General features: G+C 44.3%; 1 protein-coding gene across 1 annotated transcript; it reads left to right on the forward strand.

The window, feature by feature from the left end:
- The first annotated feature begins 790 nt into the window (after window positions 1-790).
- On the forward strand, window positions 791-20779 carry baz1b (bromodomain adjacent to zinc finger domain, 1B). Its single transcript, XM_083696141.1, has 20 exons — window positions 791-1538; window positions 2746-2862; window positions 3706-3850; window positions 4461-4653; window positions 5856-5977; window positions 6079-6276; window positions 6390-6572; window positions 6793-8317; window positions 9788-9926; window positions 10100-10248; window positions 10346-10454; window positions 10564-10662; window positions 10788-10965; window positions 16684-16869; window positions 17000-17147; window positions 18040-18187; window positions 18360-18478; window positions 19355-19494; window positions 19830-19936; window positions 20115-20779. The coding sequence occupies exons 1-20, from the start codon at window positions 1420-1422 to the stop codon at window positions 20773-20775; spliced, it is 4785 nt and encodes a 1594-aa protein (XP_083552267.1). The 5' UTR covers window positions 791-1419; the 3' UTR covers window positions 20776-20779.
- Window positions 20780-22483: the final 1704 nt, after the last annotated feature.

Consider the following 22483-nt stretch of genomic DNA (forward strand, 5'->3'; position numbering starts at 1 on the left):
CATAGCCTCACAGAAAAAAAATATAATATGAAACATATAGTTTTGTTTTATAAAGTACAAATATTTTTAGAGCAGGAAATGTGACTGTCTTTTTCTTATTCACATTGATGTCTCTACACAAAGCTATTATTTGTTTAGGCTACACTTACAGTATGGAAGTTGCTTGGTGTTTATGTTATAACAATAACCCTTCGATGGTAGTGTTTTACATTACATTTGATTGGTTAGGACTCAGCTGCATCTGCAATCTATTGTTGGTTCCAGAAACCCTATTTCAAAATGGTGCCCCTTTTGATCAAGGTTGCTTGAAATGTTGAAAAGCTTGTCAATGGACAGAATGCAGTCGGCTGTCAAACATTTTTAAAAAACAAAAACAAAAGATGACTAAAAGAAAATGAGTGGCGACTAAAAGAAAAATACAATTTACATTTATTAGCAGACGCCTTTATCCAAAGCGACTTACAACAAATACAACAATACAAACAACACAACAACCATAGCTGTCAAATCACTCTTTCTTTGAAGAGTGAAATTAAGGGTATTTAATGGACATTATGTATCTTTGTTTTAATCGTCACCACGTGACCTTTAACCTTACACATTATCCTGTTTGGGGCGTGACAACTATTTGGGCTGTCCGAGCATGACTAGGGACAGACTGTAAAACCAATGAGTGATCACTGCTGTGGGCGCTGTACTTGTGAGACCAATCAAAATCGAGAGAAGGCAGGATGCATTCATTCGACGCTGCTTGCTGCCGGGGAAACGGGAGTTTTGGGGTTGTGCGGAATTTTGCCGGCGGAGTAGGAACTCCCGCCATTTTTTTCAACAAGGAATTAACCTCTTGTTTGTTGCATATTACTTATTACAACGTTAAACTAAATTTGGGACAGTGAGAACAACCAATTACGCACAAAGTGAGACCGAAAATTCGCTATATGAGAAGAGGCCTAGTGTTTAGAAACCGGGGTGTAGAGAGCGCGCCAGACCCCCTAACGGGAGCCTCCGCTGTTGCCGCGAGTTCGAGAATCCTGTGAATCTCGCCTCTCCATCCATCCTTTCGGACTAGCAGAAGTTTCCTCCGAATACCTGAAGAGTCAACTAACATCGCACGTCTGCTCTTTTGACGAGTTCTTGTTGAATAATCATGGCAGCACCCCCAGCAAACAGAACTAGGATGCGATGTGGCTGGTAGCAAGAAGTGCTGTCTGTTATTGTTTTCCAACGAGGATTTAGCAAACTAGCTTGCTAGCAGGGTAGCCTCATGCTACACGTTGAATGCTCCGGGAACGTGGACAGTGCTTGGTGATCATTTTTAGAGACTGGGATACATGCTTAAGCCATATTCTCTTATTTTGGCTGGTTTTGTGCAAGGTGATTTATTTCTAAAGGCGTCATCGCTGCTTTCTCGCACTCACGATGGCACCACTGCTGGGCCGGAAACCCTACCCGCTGGTTAAGCCGCTAGCCGAGCCGCCAGGCCCAGAGGAAGAGGTCTACATCATCGAACACACCAAGGAGGCCTTCAGGAACAAAGAGTATCCTTTCACATTATGGCAAAGCATACTCAGTTGGGCAGTTACGTGAACTTGCAAACTAACTAATTATCGAAGCACAATTGTTAGGCACACAATTATAACATGGTCTAATCAATGTTAATCAGATTCTGAAGTTATTATGTCGAATTTGCGCTGGTGCTTTGACATTGTTTCCCTGTAATGTGTCGTATGTACACTTGGTTTGCTAGCAAGCCGGTCACTTTTAATGCCTTGACAAGTTGTTCCCGTCCCGTGCTCTCTCTTATAGGTAGTTGGCTATAATAAGATGCCTAACTATAAGCCCTGTATTTGGTTGTTCAGCTTTGCGTAAACTGGTGATTCCTTTTCACTTGCTTGAGTTGATGGTCAATGACGCCTCGGTAGTGTAGTGGCACGTTTGCTGCTTTACAACATTAGCTACTCAGTGAGCTAGCCCAGCTAGCTAACGAAGCTACTGACAGAGCTACCCTTTCGCATATGACTAGTCTGTTCTGACATATGCTCGTAATGCTATCGGATTTAACTTGGGAAAACAATCTGCCATGTATTGCTTGTTGAATAAGTTTAGTTTGTTTTGTTATGTGATCCAGATAACGTGAGATCAACTAAATGTGTTGATATTAATCACTTTCACTTCAGAGCAGCAAATGAAGCCGGTTCCTGAAAGTTTGGACCTAGGTTACGTTACTACATGTCTTATTACCATGCAGTTCAGTGCATCATCTTGAAGTCTGTTCCCCATGCATACAGCTAAAAGTTTGACATCATTGCTTCAGGAGCCTAAATACAGACATACCAATATGGACAAATACCCCCTTTATTGTATGTAAAGTAATCATATCTGCAAAGACTGGGGGCAAAATGGTGTACCACTTCAGGAAGGTGAATTCAGATGGTTACACGTTTACAGTTGTCATAGGCAGAATACCAGGACTACACTGTCTTCTTAGGACCCAGATCAGATAACTGTCTTATTTTGTGTTTCTGGGGATTACCATGCAATTTGGCTCTGTCATAATGTGATCCAAGTGCATGCTTGGAGTGGGAGGTTCCTCGCGCCTGGCCTTTTAATTATTGAGTTAAATTGCTACATGATCCATTAATTATGAATGAGGGTCTCTCGTGGCAGACTGGCGAGTCGACTGAGTGAATGTTTCTACTCAAATAGTTTTGGGATATTGTTATTGTACTGATGAAATGGCTACAGAGAGCATGAGGCACGACTGCAGAGGTACAGTGAACGCATCTGGACATGCAAGAGCACCGGCAGCAACCAGCTCACACATAAGGAAGCATGGGAGGAGGAGCAAGAAGTCACTGAATTGTGAGTATAGAGACATTCTTGATTATTTTCTTAAATTTATCATCAGTCAGTCTGCACCCCATCAATTTTTGGTTTGTGTTCCTTGTTAATCATCTAACCTGTGAGTAACCAGCGTCTGCGTTAGTCACACTTGATCGTTCATATCTTCACATGAAATTCTCTTGCTTCATAATAAATCAAAAACACTACATTCAAGAAGCCTAAAATATCACTGCAGCTCCTGTACACACTGTCTGCCTGTGAAGGTCACATGATTTGCAGCTGTGTCATTATTGAACAACCTTAGTGCCCCTCCTTCCATTCTATTGACAGGGTGTATAATTGAGTCATCCTTGAATGTAGTGTAGACTGGCGATAATGTATTTTAATTTAGGAACAGAATGGGCAAAACAATTTGGCGTGGTCTTGCTTGATATCTTTTAGTACAGCATGTCCATATTAGCTACACTGTGCGCTAGCAAGCTAAGTGTGTATGTGTCTGACCTCGGCCCACAGCGCAGGCAGGATCAGCAGTCGTTAATGTCTATTTTTACTAGATCAGATATTGTTTGAATTGGCTCCCTCTGCTGGAGAATCTGTGATCCTAACAATTCAGTGTTTAGACTATATGAAATGCATCTCAGTTGATGAGCACACTGCTTTGTCAATCAGTGGTAAGATATGTTGCATGGTTTGGACTGTTGCATGCATTTGTATGCAGAAAACCAGTATGTTTGCAATAATGTTTTGAAAGAAAGTGCACAAATACATCTATAAGGGTTATTTCCTATAAACCTCAGTATTGGTTGGGTGTTAAAAATCTGATGTGAGAAATGACAAATGCTCCCAAATGCTTATATTCAGGCTTCAGGAAGAGTACCCACTATGGTTCGAGAAGCCTGTCCTGGAGATTGTCCATCACAACACAGTGTCTCTGGACAAGCTGGTGGACCAGGCCTGGGTAGAGATTCTTACTAAGTATGCTGTTGATGAAGAGTGTGACTTTCTGGTGAGTTTAATGATAATGCTGCCAATGTTTTCATATGATGAAGTGGTAGCTAGGTAGTCATGAATAAGTAGAAGAAATGACAGAGATGGAGAATAGTCTACATAGAATTACTGCAATCCTATACTTAACCCTTTCAAGTGTTTTTTCATCCACCACAATGAAATCGGGGAGAGTACTATGAACCGGTTTCTGTTTTATGTCACATGCTTTATCTCCGACACCACTTGGACAGTTTTACTGAAACTTGGATGAATATTGCGTCTTGCCATAGATCCGTTGTGAGTTTGGAGGTGACACTGATTCATCTTGTGGTGGTGTGGCTAAAGTAATAGGTGGTTATCATAACAAATGTCATAATAGGGTGCAAGGAAGAGAATACAACCCTTTTGTAGACCCACCTTTTGACCAATTGACTGTTTTCAAATAATACTGTCAGATCCTTGAAATGAATCAAATTCAAACTTTTCAGACCTCAAATCCATAGACTGGCTTTAAATAAACGCAAAGCTGTCACCCGTTTGAATATTTGTCACCAATTCACATGAGGGGCACTATCATTCATGGGACACATGTTTACTGTACATTTGTTTTCAATCTGTCTTGGTTTCAGGTGGGAAAGGAGAAAAGTTTGCGGGTGAAGGTTGTGAAGGTGCTTCCCCTTGATAACCCAGAGGGGGAGACGGCAGAGAAGAAACTGGAGGGGGCCTGCGACTCTCCCTCTAGTGACAAGGAGAATGCCAGCCAGGAGAACCAGAAGAAGGAACAACTGCCCAGGGAGGAGGAGAGCAGGAGAGACAGTCTCAGTAAGTAAAATAATCTCTGCTTCATGCTGTGGCTACTAAGAAAAAACACTTGATTTTAGGTAACCTATATATATACTCACTCACTCACTGGCCACTTTATTATGTACACCTTGCTAGTACCGGGTTGGACCCCCTTTTGCCTTCAGAACTGCCTTAATTAGTTGTGGCATAGATTCAACAAGGTGCGGGAAACATTCCTCAGAGATTTTGGTCCATATTGACATGATAGCAGAACGCAGTTGCTGCAGATTTGTCGGCTGCACATCCATGATGCGAATCTCCCGTTCCACCACATCCCAAAGGCGCTCTATTGGATTGAGATCTGATGACTGTGGAGGCCATTGTGTTGGCTGTGGCGTTTAAACGATGCTCAATTGGTACTAAGGGGCCCAAAGTGTGCCAAGAAAATATCCCCCACACTATTACACCACCACCACCAGCCTGAACCGTTGATACAAGGCAGGATGGATCCATGCTTTCATGTTGTTTATGCCAAATTCTGACCCTACCATCTGAATGTTGCAGCAGAAATCGAGACTCATCAGACCAGGCAACGTTTTTCCAATCTTCTATTGTCCAATTTTGGTGAGCCCGTGCGAATTGTAGCCTCAGTTTCCTGTTCATAGCTGACAGGAGTGGCACCTGGTGTGGTCTTCTGCTGCTGTAGCCCATCTGCTTCAAGGTTCGACGTGTTGTGTGTTCAGAGAAGGTCTTCTGCATACCTTGGTTGTTACGAGTGGTTATTTGAGTTACTGTTGCCTTTCTATCATCTCAAACCAGTCTGGCCATTCTCCTCTGACCTCTGGGATCAACAAGGCATTTTCGCCCAGAGAACTGGATATTTTCTCTTTTCCGGACCATTCTCTGTAAACCCTAGAGATGGTTGTGCATGAAAATCCCAGTAGATCAGCAGTTTCTGAAATACTCTGACCAGCCCGTCTGGCACCAACAACCATGCTCGGTTTGAACTTCAGCAGATATTTGCGTTAAGGAGCAGTTGAACAGGTGTACCTAATAAAGTGGCCTGTGTGTGTGTGTGTGTGTCTATATATAGATAGAGATAGAGATAGATATGCACACACTCACCGGCCACTTTATTATATATATATGTGTGTATGTGGGCTGGTACAGAGAGGGAAGCATAAATGTTAATGTAACACACATTACATTTAGTATGATATTTTGTTTTTGTTTGTTAACAGTTGACCGGGCACGTCGCTCTCCCAGGAAACTCCCAACTAGCATAAAGGAAGAAAAGAAAAGATGGGTGATGCCCAAATTCCTACCACACAAATATGACGTGAAGCTTATCAATGAGGATAAGGTTGGTGTCCTCTCTGCACATGTTGATTACTCCCCTTTGGTCATAATTTGTGCTACTTTTATTCAACTGGTGTCTTTTTTAACTCTGCCTTTCACTCAAAGGTCATCAGTGACGTCCCTACAGACAGCCTCTTTCGGACAGAGCGCCCTCCAACCAAGGAGATCATGCGCTACTTCATCAGACATTATGCACTACGGCTGGGGACAGGAGAGAGCGCCCCCTGGGTGGTGGAGGATGAACTGGTGAAAAAGTTCAATTTGCCTAGCAAATTCAGTGACTTCCTCCTGGATCCACACAAGGTAACCTCATGGTGATGTGTTCCAACCACGGCGTTTCACCTAAAACTAATATATATAACTAATATACTGTAATATTTTATGTCGGTGACTCATTGCAGTTGTTTACTTCATAGTTTTTAGCTGATAACCCTTCAACCAAGCGCAAGAGCCTGAGCTCTCCAGAAGGCAAACCCAGCAAAAAACTGAAAACAGACACCCCAGGAGAGGAGTCAGGGAATGAGAAGGGAGAGAAGAAGAAAAAGAAGAAGGACTCTCTCAACATGCCCCTAAGCCCTACAATCTGGGGTCACATGCAGGTTTGCTACATTATGCACATTCTTATATAGTCTCATTCACACGCATTTTGTGCTAAATGGTTTTATACAGAAAACGAGTTGAACAGAACAGCTTTCAAGAACTTTAAAACTATCAGTTTGCCTTTTTTGACCATTGATCACTCAAAAATATTAATGAGATAAAAGATTTGTCAGATAATTAAGAATTTACTAATGTTTTTTGAATTTCTGCTTTTTCAAGATGAAAATGAACGGGTCCCCCTTGAAGGTTAAGAATTCTGGAACCCCCAAGAAAGGGGAGGGTGGAGGCTCTGCCCTTTCCACTCCAAAATTAAGTAAGAAGCCAGGAGACAAGAAACCCAATGATGGCAAAAAGAACAGTAAGAACGGAGCCAAAAACCTCAATGGTCAAAAGGCGTCCAAAAAGGACGAGAAAGGCGGAGCCAAGAAGCCCAAAATGAAGCAAATGACGTTGCTGGACTTGGCCAAGAGCACCCCTGCAGGCAGCCCCAAGAAGAGAGCCCGCAGCTCTGGGCCAGGGACGCCAAAGCTGGGGAAGCCCCTACACCCCATGGCCCTCCACCTTCTGCGCTACTACAAGGAAAACAAGGGCAAAGAGGACAAAAAGAATGCCATGTCCTCACTAATCTCCAAGGCAGCCAAGGCTCTCTCCCCAGACGACCGTGGCAGGCTGCCTGAGGAGCTGAGGGACCTGGTGCAGAAACGCTGGGAACTGCTGGAGCACAAGAAGCGCTGGGCCGCCATGAGTGAAGAGGAGAAGCAGGATGTGATGCGCAAGAAACGTGAGGAGATTAAGGAGAAGCTCAGAGAGAAGGCCAAGGAGCGGCGTGAGAAGGAGATGCTTGTGCGCCGGGAGCAGCAACGACGATATGAGGACACTGATATAGAGGGCAAGAGCCTGCCCACCTTTAAGCTGGTGGACATGCCAGAGGGGCTGCCCAATGCCCTGTTTGGTGACGTTGCCATGGTGGCCGACTTCCTCAACTGCTACGCAGGGCTGTTGATGCCTGACGACCAGTACCCAATCACAGCCGTGGCTCTCATGGAGGCCCTTGCAGGAGAGAAGGCAGGGTTCCTCTACCTGAACCGTGTGCTGGTGGTCCTGCTGCAAACGCTGCTCCAGGACGAACTGGCTGAGGGTTACAGTGAGTTGGATATGCCCCTGTCTGAGATCCCCCTCACACTGCACTCTGTGTCGGAGCTGGTGAGGCTGTGCCTGAGGCCGTGCGACGCCCACGGCGAAGAGAGTGGCCAGGGCTCAGAAGACTGGGCCCTGGGGGGCTTTGAAGATGTGGTGACCAGCGAGTTCCTGGAGAGGCTGGAGGCCGTGGAAGTGTTCGAGCTGACCCCGCAGGAGAAGGTCAGCCTGCTGGTAGCGTTGTGCCACCGCATCCTCATGACCTACTCTGTGGAGGACCACGTGTACGCCATGCAACAGCGCTCGGCAGAGCTGTGGAAGGAGCGTCTCGCCACACTCAAGGAGGTCAATGACCGCAAGAGGGCAGAGAAGCAGCGCCGCAAAGAACAGGTTGAGGTGAAAGGAGAGGGGGGTGGTGACACTCCCTCATCAAAGGCAGAGAGGAAGAAAGAGGGGAGCTCTAAAAAGGAGGCCAAGAAGGAGGTGAAATCTGAGTCGGCCCCTGCTGAGCCAGAGCCTGAGGACATGATCAGCACAGTGAAGAGCAGGAGGCTCATGTCTGTCCAGGCCAAGAAGGAGAAGGAGGAGCAGGACAAACAGAACAAGGGTAAGTAGACATATAGGCGAGGTGGTGATGAATAAAATATTCAGAACGAGATGGTCGAGATAAGAGTTTGGATTTTCAGCTGAACCCACCGGGCCGGGACAGATTTTCTGACTATTGAATCGGGCTGGGCCAGGCTCATGTTTGCTGTGACAGAGCTGTGTTTATTTTTTTTTTTATTTTTTTTTACAATCTTGCATGGCTGTGTGATAACTCACAGCGTGCCTACTACTCTCTCTCCCTCTGCCCTAGTCAGTGAGATGCACAGCAGAAACACCTGTATTAAAGCACCTAAATGTTTTAATGTTATTTTCTTTTAGGTTATAGAATGTATATAGAATATCTCTCTCTCTCTCTCTACACTCACTGAGCACTTTAATAGGAACACTATACTAATACCTTGTAGGACCTTCCTTTGCTCTCAAAACAGCCTCATTTCTTGATGTTGGAAACATTCCTTTGAGATTCTGGTCCATGATGACATGATTGCATCATGCAATTCCTGCAGATGCACTTTTAAGCTCTGAATCTCCCGTTTTACCACATCCCAAAGGTGTTCTATTGTATTTAGATCCAGTGACTGGGAAGGCCACTGAAGAACACTGAACTCATTATCATGTTCATGAAACCAGTTTGAGATGACTTTTGCTTTGTGACATGGTGCATTATCATGCTGGAAGCAGCCATTAGAAGATGGGTAAATTGTGGCCATGAAGGGATGCACATGGTCAGCAACAATACTCAAATAGGCTGTGGCATTCAAGCGATGATTGATTGGTATTAACCGGCCCAAAGTGTGCCAAGAAAACATTCCCCACACCATTACACCACCTCCACCATGAGAAGGTGTACAGGTGTTCCTAATAAAGTGCCCAGTGAGTGTATATGGCCTCTCCCCAAAGAATATAAGGGTGGCGCTGTGCTTGCTGGCGCCACTATGTAATCATTTCAAGGCAAATTAAACTATATATTTAGTAATGATAAGAGTAACTATCTTTGATCGCCAACAACATTGTTGTTAAAAATGAAAGTGAAAGCGTTATGACGTTCCTCAGTGAATTGAGTATTTTTGACACATTTTGACATGAATCAACGCAAGTCAGGTTTTGAGTTGGGGAGCGGCACATAAAGTCTGTGACGTCGGCCAGGGCTCAGCTTCATCTCAACAGGCCTGGGTCTTCAGGTCAGGTCTTTGCCATCTGCAGTATTGGAGTAGTATAGATGCAATGTATACAAATCGGGCGTGGTATGTGAATCCTATGTATTCCTTTTGATGTAAAGAAACTCGTAGCAAACCAACAGATAAGTTAATGAATGTTTGTGGCATTGTTACATTAACAGACATAGCAAAATCACAGGACAAGGCATACAAAATATGTGCAGCCTCAAATGCAAACACAGGGGATAGAAAGTTAAGAAGTATGCTCCAAGTTAGTGTCATTGACTCACAATGAGGTGTCTCTTCCCCCTCAGAACGCATGGAGAAGGAGGCAGAGGAGGAGCGCGTCCGCAAGCAGAAAGCGTCTGCAGAGAGGGCTTTTCAGGACGGCATCACCAAAGCTAAACTTGTCCTGCGGAGAATCCCACTTGGAACAGACAGGAACCATAACAGGTCAGAACTCCCATGTCATAAAGAGAATCACCTCCATGGCCCAGAGGAGATTATGATGTTCAGGTGTATATTTATAAACAGATAGTTGTACCATGCATGTGGTATGTGGGAATTTTGCCTAGATGGTTCATATTAACAATTTTGACTCCAACTCTTGTGTTTGTTTGTGGCAGGTACTGGCTATTTTCTGACGTAGTGCCAGGTCTGTTCATTGAGAAGGGCTGGGTGCATGACAGCATTGACTACAATTACGCACTGCCACCTGGGGAAGCAATTGTTGAGGAAGAGGATGATGGGGAGGTGATGAAGGAGGACACTGAGGGTGAGTTTACTGTCATCACACCTGAAACCCTGCACAAGCCTTTTACTTGTAGCATTAAACATGTAGGGTAATTGTTGTTTTGATGCCCATTTTGCAGATGGTGAAAAGGAGGAGGAAGGCAGTGTAGATGGTGAGAGAGCCCAGCATGGGGTGCCAGCAGCTGTCTGTATAGAGACCACTGTTCCCAAACAGGGACAAAACCTTTGGTAAGGAACCTAATTCAGGACATGGAGATTCTAAACCATTGTTCCAGTTGTTGTATGCGACATTGTAGAATTAGAAAATTACATTAGAAAACACCTTTTGTTATTTCAGGTTTGTATGTGATGCTCCTCGGGATCTGGAAGAGCTGGTGGAGAGCCTCCACCCACAGGGGGTGAGAGAGAGTGAGCTTAAGACCAAGCTGCAGGTCAGGTAAGGAGATGTGCTTTACACACACACACAGCAAAAGAACCCTCACTCAGAGTCAAGGAGTGCCACAATCATTGCCCAGTAACACATGAATTTTGACATTGATTATTTTGTTGGGTGTTGCACAGGTACCAGGACATACTACACTCCATTCATCTGGCCCGGAAGGGGAACCTAGGGCTGAAGGCCTGTGATGGGCACCAAGAGCTGCTCAAATACCTGCGCAGTGACATCATGGAGGTGGGATCCCGCCTCCAGAAGGGTGGGCTTGGCTACCTGGACAATACCACAGAGTTTGAGGAAAAGGTCAGTAATCACATTGTTTATGTATACAGTAGGGCTGCCCCCGAATAGTCGACGAGTAGATTGGTCAGTCAGTAGACCGTTGGTCTGCAAAAGGTTGTTTGGTCAAATCGAGGCAGGGTGGGAAAAATGTCTTTGTGCAAAAGAAAAACACATTTTTTAACCACAGGAATATTCATTTGACATGAAAACATTTAATACATATTTTAAATAGATGAATGCAACAAACTCTTTATGATAACCAAATATTGCCCCCCAATAATACAGTCATGTATCAGTGTGTTTTCTTGTACGCACACACTCAGATTCCCGCCCTCGAGCGCATTTCACAACCTCTCTGCCGCCAGCCAAACTGCAACCAAAATCGTTTGTGCCCAAATTTTTGGGAGTGTGACCTGGAATATTTTTTTGGGAGCACAAGTGCAACTGCGACCATAAGAAAATTACATGCAGAAGCGGTATTAAATACATTCTCTGACATGAATCAATTAGTAAAGTTTATTTGTATAGCACTTTTTACATCGACAAACGTCACAAAGTGCTTCACAACAAAATAATACTAAACAATAAAAATATAGAGCACAGTGGCAATGATCAGGTGGATCTGGCTGATCAGGTGCTGAAGACTAAACTAATGTGGAATGTGGTGTGGTGCCAGAGTTCAGGGGTCCATAGTGAAGGGAAGCTTTCTGATGGGACCCGGGTGGGGCGGCAAGGACCAGGATATAGGGTGGTGTAGACTCAGCCTGGACGAATTCAGGAACTGGAGTCTAGTTTTGAGTCTGGTTTTGAGGGGCTCAGAGCCCCTCTGACAGATAAGCACAAAGAGGACAACACAAGATTAGAGGCTGTTGCAAACTCAAAAGCTGATGCATTAAACAGTAGGAGAGAATCAGCATAAAGCAGGTGGCCTGAGGCCCCTGGCACATCTAAAATACATCTAAAGGACAAGGCCAGCGCCCGCTTACACCGCATCCACTCCAGCCCACCAGAGGGACAGGATGGCGATACAGTATACGAACCCGAGTTAGGGTGAGGGAGAGAGTGGGAGTAACCACCCAGCAAACCAGCCACCCAGGCAGAGACAGCAAGGATGGTTTATCGCCGGGCTAAGACTGGTCGTAACACTGACTAAAGAGATGAGTTGAGCCTAGATTTGAAAATTGAGACTGAATCTGACTCCCTAACATTAATCGGAAGATTATTCCAGAGATGGGATGCTCTGTAGCAAAATGCTCTGCCCCCTGCCATAGTCTTAGATATTCCGGGGACAGCTAATCTCCTTGTGTCTTGTGAATGAAGCGCACGTGAAGGTTTATACGGCTGAAGGAGGTCGGCGAGATACGAGGGAGCGAGTCCACGTAATGCTTTATAGGCTAATAATAGAATTTTAAAGTCTGTTCGTGCTTTAATTTAAGCCAGTGCAAGGACGCAAGTACTAGAGTGATGTGATCATACTTTTTGGTTCTAGTAAGGGTAGCAGCTGTATTTTGTACTAGTTGGACATTTTCCAGCAAAGAATTTGGGCAGCCAGATAATAGAGCATTGCAGTAATCAAGTCGCGAGAATACAAATGTGCGAATCAACTTCTCTGCATCACTAAATTATAGAAAATGTCTAATCTTAGATATGTTATGGAGATGAAAGAACGCAATTTTTTCAAGATGGTTTTGATATGTATCAAATGAAAGATCAGGGTCAATAGTAAGACCAAGGTTTATTATTGCCTCTTAGGAGTGATCGTGCAACCGTTGAGACTGAACATCAGATCGGATAGTAGGTTTCTCTGTTTCTTTGCGCCAAGGATGAGCATCTCAGTCTTGTCCGAGTTGAGGAGTAGAAAGTTGCCCGCCACTAAGTAAAAGTTATTTAACTAGCCTAGTAGGAATAGGGTCAAGTAAACAACTGGATTGCTTAAAGGACAATCAGTTTGCTAAATTTCTCAGGGCTAATAGAATCAATAGCTACCAAAACGTTCCTATTTCTAACTATATCCTGGGTACTGGGGAGTTACAACAGTTCGACAGATTCACCAATACTCAGTGTTTGTCACATTTCCACACAGTTCAACAGATTCACCAATACTCAGTGTTTGTCACATTTCCACACAGTTCAACAGATTCACCAATCCTTACCTTGTTCGTCACAATATCCACTGTAGTCTGATTTCTGATCTTCTCTTTTTTTTTTTATCAAAGTATTCCATAAGGTCATCACAGTTGAAGTGATTGGCAACTTCATTTTTGCCAGGCTGTCTACTTGTAAGCATTGTGACTGTATCGAAGAGAAATTTCGGATTTTGCTTGTTTTCCTCAATCAGGTTTGAGAGGTAGGTGGATCTTGCCGTGGCGAGGGCCTGTTTATACTGAGAGAGGCTTTCTTTCCAGGAAATGTGAAGAACTTCTAAATTAGTGGAGTGCCACCTCTGTTCGAGTTTTCTTGAAGCTTGTTTAAGGGCACGGGTGTCATCAGTATACCAGGGAGCTAATTTCTTGTCTGCTTTTTCCTTCTGAGTGAAGCAACGAGGTCAAGGGTCTTTCGGAAAACAAAGTCATACTCATCCATACACATGTGGCTGGGCTTGCTATTCAGGGGGTCCGTGTATTGTAGAAAATAATCCGGGAGCGATTCAATAAATTTATGAGCAGTGCTAGAATTTATAGAACGGCTATTGATAAATCTAGGTTCTGGGCTAAGGTAATTTGTTACTCTGATCTGGCATGTGATAAGTGAATCCAGAGTTTGATGATGGCAGTGGGTAGGTTCAGTTACATGTTGTAAAAAAAACAATTGAGTCAGTAAGCACTCAGAAAGCTTTTCTGAGTGGGTCATCATCTACATGAATGTTGAAATCTCTGAATTGGGGCTAAAAGTCTGATGCCTGGCGTGCGCCCGAGCATATCATAGTTGCAAGCTATCATCTCTGTTTCTAAACAAGAGATGAGCACCACTCCAGCTCAGGTGGAGTCCGTCACTCTTTAGCAAACCAGGCTTACCTTAAATTAGGGAGTAGAGAACGTAGATATAACATTAAATTCAAAAAGTTTGTTGAGAGCTGTAAACTAGCATGAGAAGGGTCAGAGCGGGAAGTGATGTTGGAATGAGGCTTAAAGCAGACAAACTGAAGCTTTCAAAAATTCCCCTCTTTAGATTGTGAGTCAGCAGAGAGCGACAGACATTCACACAGGATTGTCCCGCCTATCACATTTCTGTCCCATCTTGAATATTTGTGTGCCACACAAAAGTTTTAATAGCAGAAATGACTGCAGAGCAAACAAAGGCTATTTTCAATTACCTTTGTAAGCAAACATTTCTATAGCCTATACTGTTCTGTTTTGCCCCCCTTTTCATCTATGAAAAACAGTTGTGATAGTTTTCTAAACTGTTTTTCAGTTTAAAAAAAGATCACAATGTAGGGCTTATGGCTGAACTAAATAAGGCATCTTTGTAAATCTGTCCAATTGTAAGGGGAAAAAATTAAATGTTTGAGAGATGATGCAGGCAATCAGCTTAGTGCTCATTTACATGCACACAGAAGTGATATGGGTAATCAATAACGCAGCCAATATGGCCACAAATTTAGAAATTTAGACAATTAGAATTGGATTCAATCCACTTTGCTTCACTGTAATTCCGCTGTCATTCATTTTACTCAAACCCCTGTTTTGAGGGGATGCTCCTAAATGTTCTAGTTTGGGAGCATTGGTGAAACCAAGTGAAACAGATTTACTTGGTGAGGTCTGTGCAGTTCTCCACCTCTCCTCTTGAACTGAGCTGAACAGAGAGTAGGATGCCCACAGCACATGTAGCCGTATTCTGCTATTTCCCTATAGGTTTATGTTCGCTGTAAAACTACATTTTGACTCCAGATGCGTTGCTAAAAAATGTCTTAAAGTGCAAAGGCACATTCTCCTTGTTTTATGCAAATCATGGTGCTACCTCACCGTTTCACTAAGCACCTATGTAAAATGGGGTAGCCTAACTGGTGATAGACATCATGAATGAAAATGGCCTATTTGTCAGCATGTAGGCCTAGAGAAGGAGCTTCATCATCGTGAGCAGGGCTGTCTACACGAACCAACAGCGTTGTCCTGTCCACCTGCACTTCCCCATCATAAAACACCTAATCCGTCCCATGTTGCCTTCGCATTCAGGATGTGTTAGTATAGCAGCATTTTAAGCTTATACGACCACAGAAGAAATCGACACAGCCTCTACCGCTGTGCCGTTACCGCTGTACCGCATTGTCTTCTGCAGTTATCCTAATGAATACATTGATATTTCATGCATTTAATGCTCACAATAGGGTTGCAGGGGGCTGGCGGGAGCTGTCTTTGCTACATATATTTAATCTACATTAAAAAACGTAATTATGTGGTAATTATTTATGTGGTGACTGCTATACCATATGACATTTAGCCTAAACAATAGCATAATATGTTAGCCTAATAATAAGCATCACACGCTGCATTCGTAATAATATAATGTGTCTCATGGCCTATAGGCTAGCGTTTGTCTATAAAATATTGATTTAGTTACCGTTATGAGACTATGCTTTGGGAGTCCTAATTCCGCATGCTTCTTTTTGAGCTTTCTCGTTCTGGGCCAGCTGTGAGAGAAGGCGGCGGTAATTCCACGGCAGACTCCGATGGTCCGCTCTATTCGTTGCCTCTGGTCCTCTACTTTGTCATCGCCAGATTGAGGTTCTAGTCAATTCAGGGCCCTGGTGGCGGCTGCAATGTTAGTAGCATTGTCAGTCGTTATAGCCGTGCGGAGTGCATCAACAATGTTGTCCGCCGTGTGGATTTCTGGAAAAGGCTAATCTGTAGGCATTTTAACTGTAGTTTCCAGTCGGGTGTGATGAAGTGGACGGTTAACGACGTATGTCGTCAGGTTAATTGACGACCACATCGTTGTCAGCGAATAGCAGCTCTTGATACAGACAGATATCCCATCCGTGCAGCTGTTAATGGGTGTTTCAGTTTGAGGTGCGGGTGTAGATTAGTTCCCATTAGTGTTTCCATCTCTGGCCGTCATCTTTTTCAGCCAAATCTTGCAGATAACCTTGTCCAAGTCTACAGGATCTCTTTTATGCAGTGGCATTTTTTTAGGATGATTTAAGTCATTAGCGCTAGTCATCTTTTTTTTTTTTCCTCCTTCACTAACCTTAGGTGGAAGAGGTCAAGTGCAACACCCCCAAAGTTACACTTGTAATTCTTTCTCCGACCACGCTGGCAGCGGTGCTGTTACACATTGTGAATTGACAAACAGCGCTTAATTTGGCAGTTTGATAGATAATGGAGCAGAAACGTTATGACTGTATTGAGAAAAAAAAAAAAAACGTGACCATGTTCAAATCCTGCGGGATACCGTATTACCGTTATACCGCCCAATCCTAGCTCATAATTATTTTTTGATTCCTCTGTAGTATTGTAGAACGTTAACTCATTCTTGATCAGCACTTAAAGTCAGACCAGTGCATTTTCTGATGGCCAAAAAGTATATTAATTATATTTAAATAATTAATAGCTTGCCATAAATTTGTGATGGTTAGTCGACTATGGGTTTGACCTGGCGATTTCGACTCAACCAAGCAATTTCTTGGTCAAGTAAAGCTCTAGTAAGCATTCTCAATCTGTATCTACCTAAAATCTTTCTATTTGTACCTTGCACATCCTCCAGAGCAAACCCTGACTCCTGTCTGTGTTTGTCCATACTCAGGTGCGTGGTCTGGAGAACTTCAAGGATTTCGGAGAGTGCATCATCACCATCCAGAGCTGTGTGATCAAGAAGTTTCTGCAGGGCTTCATGGCCCCCAAACAGAAGAAGAAAAAGAAGCAGGGGGGGGAGGAGAGCAGCAAGACAGAGGAGGTGGATGAGGAGAAGAAGCTGGCAGAGGAAGCCAGGGTGTGTTGCTCTAATCTTTGCTTTATTTGTGGGTCTTTGTCCAGTTTGTTTTGGTCTCTTATGACTGTGTTAGTCCTCAATTGTAGCTCGCTTAGTTGAGCTGAAGGAGGACTCTCTCTCTGTCCTGCAGGTGGCGACCGCGGTAGAGAAGTGGAAGACAGGGATCCGTGAGGCCCAGACTTTCTCTCGCATGCATGTTCTGCTGGGCATGCTGGATGCCTGCATCAAGTGGGACATGTCAGCTGAGAATGCACGCTGCAAGGTGTGCCGCAGGAAAGGTGGGTGATCCTCAACATCCTGAAGCTGCATCAGAATACTGCGGGATTTCACATAGTATAAATGTATCAATAGCCAATATAAATAGCTGCAACTATCACCTAACAATGCCTTCATCAAATTTCACAAAATAATCCCTTATAGAAATGATTAGATCTGTAAGATGGTCCTTTGAGCCCAAAGATAATACTGTAGAACAGGCATAATTACAGTGCTATATTCAATCAGTAGGTGGCGATAGAGTTCCATGCGCCAATGTGTCCTAAGAGCAACATCTTTGGTGTGTCACCATCATGTTGACACAATTGATTAACGGCTGAATTGGCTCAGATAAGTCTGTATCACTAGTATCATTAGTTTTAACGTGTTGATCTGTGCTCTCTCTAGGGTTAAGAGTGAGCCTTCCTGTCCTCCTGCTGCAGGACGTTAGCCCTGTGCTGAGGCAGGGTAGGGGGAGTACAGAGCAGAGTAGTGTCAGACAGGTCCAGGTGCAAATCATGCTGCCACACAGCCACCCAGCAGGTGAACTTGAAGCAGGACAGTATAATGCCCTGTTGGAACACTGTGAACATGCCTCTCTCTAGCTCATCCATGTCACTGATTTGACATGACTGGATATATCTAGTTTCGCCCTGTCAAGTTTTGTGACACCTGTCCCTGTCAGACTAACTGGTAGACTTTAAGCTCTGCTGGGTTCTGGGCTGTGAGTGACGTGAGGGAGGCAGTCTCAGCCATAAACCAATTAACCGGTTAGAATACAATTGTATCACAAGTGTTCTTGAAAAAATCCTGTTCTTGAATTTCAATGTGATTGCGTGTATAAGATCACTGTCTTGAGACATTGTGTCAGTTACAAACTGAAATGGTTTGTGATGATGTCCTCTGACCCTCCAGGAGAGGATGAAAAGCTCATCCTCTGTGATGAGTGCAACAAGGCCTTCCACCTGTTCTGTCTGCGCCCGGCCCTGTATCGTATCCCTGCAGGAGAATGGCTGTGCCCTGCCTGCCAGCCTGCGGTGGCCAGACGCTGCTCACGTGGAAGGTAAGGACACTGCAGACGCCATAACAACGCCTGCAAGACTGGTTAACATAGAGTTGGAGGGAAGGGTTCATTTGCATTGTGTCCCTCACTTCTCAGACAGTGTTTCATTAAAGAACACTTTCTGCTGTCGATGGGATCATTTCAGCTTCAGCTTACAACCTCTTTGTTACAGAAATTACAATGAGGACACTGACGAAGAGGAGGATTCAGATGATGAAGAGGAGGATGAATCTGAGGAAGAGGATGAAGAGGATGAGGAGGACAATGACTACAAGGCGATGGGCCACAGCTGTGAGTACACGCTCCTGTAGGCGTTAGCCTTCCTGTGAGTACACACTTGTGAAGAGGTTAGCCTTCTCTGTAGCCAACTCTGTTCAAGGGAACTACTCTCCCCAGTCTCCACTGAGTAGCTGAGGGTCATGGGTGGGATAGTCTCAAGTCAGACGTGTTGCCTCCCACAAATTACATATGCTCCCGGCTAAACGTCTGTGTGATCATTGGCTTCAGTGTCCTATAGACGGAGTGGGTGCTCACAGGAATGCACTCATAGGAAATACGGCTATCCGTATTCCTCTCAGCCACACCTCCATTTCATTCTGAACCCCACCTACCCAAAAGGTAGGTCAAAAGCTTGGTTAGTTTTTTTCCAGACATACTGCATTAGCTTGTATGGATGGCTCAAGACTATGGACGGGAAGGGACCTGTCTGTAGCTCTGTAAAAGCCTGGACAACGGAGAGGCTGCAGAAGGATGAGAATGACATGAATGTATGGGGGAATTCGGCCCCTATTCTTTCTCTGCCCATTGTCTGAGTGTTGTTATTCTCTCAGGCCAGTGAGCTCCTTTGATCGTTGGGGTTTTTCACCCTGGCTTGGCTAAGTGAGAGTGACAGGGTGATCCACTATGAGTTTAGTCCTGCATGTAAGGTGGCCACAGACAATTATGTTTGTGAGAGTGGTGCTGCACCACCCCATTCCCCCTTGCATTTGGCTGTGGAACATTGTCTGAAGAGCTCTGCCTCTCGCTGTTTGGTGTTGTCTCAATAGGCTTTAGCTCAGTGCATTTTGAGGTCACTTAACATAGCTCTCTCTTATTTGTTGGGCTTATTGATGAACCTATTGTTATTGCATCGTATACATCTTTAACATTTAGTTTTCTGTTTCACAGTGAGACCAAGGAAGAAAAAGCAGTCATCTTCACGCTCTAAAGGCCCGAGTAAGGGTGGATCCAAGAAACAGTCTCCTCCTAGTGGTCGGGGTAGCAAGCAGAAGGCCGCCCCCAGCAGCCCTGCAGACATAGATGAGCTGGTGAGAACAAGCACATACACATCGAGCAAGCTATGGCGGTTTACCAAAGATATTGTATAATATCTCATCTGATGTTGAATTTTGAGTATAACTCACTAGAGACTGACTTAAATAGATATTGGTGTTAATTGCTGATACCCTTAGGAGGGCTGTTAAGTTGAAACGTTGGTGAATAAATGTCACAGCAATGAGAGAAGTGTGCTACCTTTATTTTCATCCAATATTGAGTTATGTTCCTTTAAGTCAGCACCTCGCCTTGGGTTTTGTGTTCTTTATTTGTTTTAAACTCTACACGTGAGGGGAATTCATCTGGTGTTTGTGTTCTGTCACTGCAGGTGCGTCAGAGCTCCAGGACGGGTGTACGCAGGCAGGCTCTGGATCTTGAGAGGTGTGAGGAGATCCTGCAGAAACTGGTCAAGTATCGCTACAGCTGGCCATTCAGGTGAGGGCTGCACTGAGAACAATGCACTAGTGTGTCACAATGGCATGTCATATTTGTTGTTGGGAAATTAGTATTGAAAGCTGTACCTTTCAAGTATGTTTGCATTGACATAAAGGACTTTCTGCACCAGTGACTGCTGTCTGAACTCTTAATACCACCTTCGCTCTCCCCCCTGCAGAGACCCTGTATCTATAGAGGAAGCGGAGGACTACCTCGACATCATCTCCAGCCCCATGGACTTTCACACCATGCAGGCCAAGTTCACCGACAGCCAGTACCGCCACGCTCAGGACTTCCTGGAGGACATAAAGCTGGTGTTCTCTAACGCTGAGGAGTACAACCAGACTGGCAGCTCTGTCCTTTCCTGCATGGCCAAGACAGAGCAGAGCTTCACAGAGCTGCTCCATAAGCTGCTGCCTGGCCTCAATTACCTCCGGCGTCGTCAGCGCAAACGCGTTAGCCAGGCCTCCGCTCACTCAGAGGACGGGAGTGAAGAGGAGGATGATGAAGATGATGAGAAAGGGCGCAAGATGCAGAATGGCAAGTCGAGCCGGTCTAGGAGAGGGGCAGTGGAGCAGGGGCGGAAAACCAGGCAGAGCGGAGAACGTGGGCATGAGGAGGAGGAGGAGGAGAGTGAGGGGGAGGCCAGTGTGAGGAGGAAGAGCAAGCGTGCGTTGGCCTCTTCTAGCAAGAGGGATTACCGGGAGCAGGAGAGTGACAGCGAGCGTGACACCAGGAGAACTCGGCAGCACAAGGGCCGGGGGGATGGCGGGAGGGCAAGTAGCGATGAGGACAGGCCCGGCCAGCGACATTCCAAGCGGCAAAAACGCTCAATATGAAGTCCAGGGTGCTTTTGTGATGTCTTTTGAATTTTTGCCTCTTTTAAATTGAAAACGAACCCTCCCTCTCCAGTCCCAGAGAAATGGGACTCAACTCAGATGGAGTTTTTTAGTTTGGTTTTATGTTCATATTTTGAAAACAAAGGAAAAATGATTTATATTTGTAACGCATTTAATATTGGTGACTTTTTGAACCAAGAAATTTACATGATTTGAGATGAGAGGATTTGTGAGAGCTCTTAAGACTTTGATTTGAATTCCTCCCCCATTATCCTAATCTCACATCCCGTTAATCCTCACAAGAAAAGTAGAATTTGGCTCTCTTTGGCAGGAGGGTTGAGCTAGCAACAATTGTCCATGAGAGGACTGTAATATATGTCCATACAAACTGTCATTCTCTATTTTGCATTGGATACACCACCCTCAACTTTCCTCTTGACACTCCACTTGTGTGTGTTATCAGAGGTTCATATCCTCCCTCAGGTCACTCTCTCTCTCACACACACACACACACACACAGCCCAGACATTGCAATACACAGAAAATCCATGTTTTAGATTATGCAACACCTGTTTGTGCTATACTATTTCCAGTGTTATTGATAATAAAAAGAACCTCAATAGTGCTTAACCCCTTTTTATCAGCATAGGATTCTATCCTGGTTGTAGGACCAGAGACTGTTGATGTGTCAGTTCCTCTCAGATGATTTTACCCCAGCAGCACATTTATATAAACAGTGTCTCATTCTTGTTCCGCAGTTCACCACCTTTCACCTCCATAGTGCTCCTTTAGTTTGTGAGCCCTGAGTTCTCCTCCAGCAGAAGCACACCTGCACCTGTACATTCTTCCCCTGAGTTCTCCTCCAGCAGAAGCACACCTGCATCTGTCATGCAGGCTGCAGTTGGGCTGTACAGAATCTTATTGACATTGTATGCATACATTATTTTAACCAGTGTTTTAAGGACAAATGCAAACACAGCCATGATTTATCTACATGGAAGCAGGTTTGTTGAAAATTGGCATTTGAGGTTGTTTGTGTTCTTTTTTACATTTGGTTGAATTTGGTTAGCAGTGTAATAAATACTCTCAAATTGAGTCATTGATCATTTTGTATGTAATGCAATGTCAGGTTGTAGTCAAGTCTGAGCAGAGGGTCTATAGGTGAAATGTTGAGTGACAGCAGATTGCTCTGTCCCTTACGGTCCGCCCATTTGCTAACACCAGGTGGCACAATATTCCTGCACTGACAACGAGCATTGTGCTAGGCATGGCCCCATTCATTGGACGGAGTGGTCAACATCATATAGTAGGATTGGAGTATTGTGTTTGCTAACACCTCCTTCCTGCAGCTGACTCACTATCAGACACTGTAGACCATCATGGAGAACCAAGGACCCTTAGTTTAATTCTCAGATGAGTTGTTGGGGTAGCAATGTACAGATGCAGTTTAGATAGTAATATACAAATGTCTTGGTTTGCCCTGTTCTGTATAAACAGTTTTGTGCTGTTTTATGCAGTGTCTTCTAGCACTCATGTCATCAACCCTTCTTATTTCAATTGCTATTATTTGGTTTTAATAGTGATTTGAGTTGTACATTGTTATTTTGATTATTTTCACTCAACTCCTGTGTATTTGAGATGAATGAGTTCATTATTGGCTCTTCAATTACATTGATGGATATATTGATGAGACTTGCCAGTAAGCCAA

Source organism: Argentina silus, assembly GCF_951799395.1.
Source record: "Argentina silus genome assembly, chromosome: X".
NCBI classification, from domain to species: Eukaryota; Metazoa; Chordata; class Actinopteri; order Argentiniformes; family Argentinidae; genus Argentina; species Argentina silus.

Bases quoted from the DNA above. Each gene is read 5' to 3' on its own strand.
- baz1b (XM_083696141.1), top strand. From the start codon at position 1,420: ATGGCACCACTGCTGGGCCGGAAACCCTACCCGCTGGTTAAGCCGCTA. The intron at 3,851-4,460 runs GTGAGTTTAATG...TCTTGGTTTCAG, and splicing joins ATGAAGAGTGTGACTTTCTG to GTGGGAAAGGAGAAAAGTTT. The intron at 10,966-16,683 runs GTCAGTAATCAC...GTCCATACTCAG, and splicing joins CCACAGAGTTTGAGGAAAAG to GTGCGTGGTCTGGAGAACTT.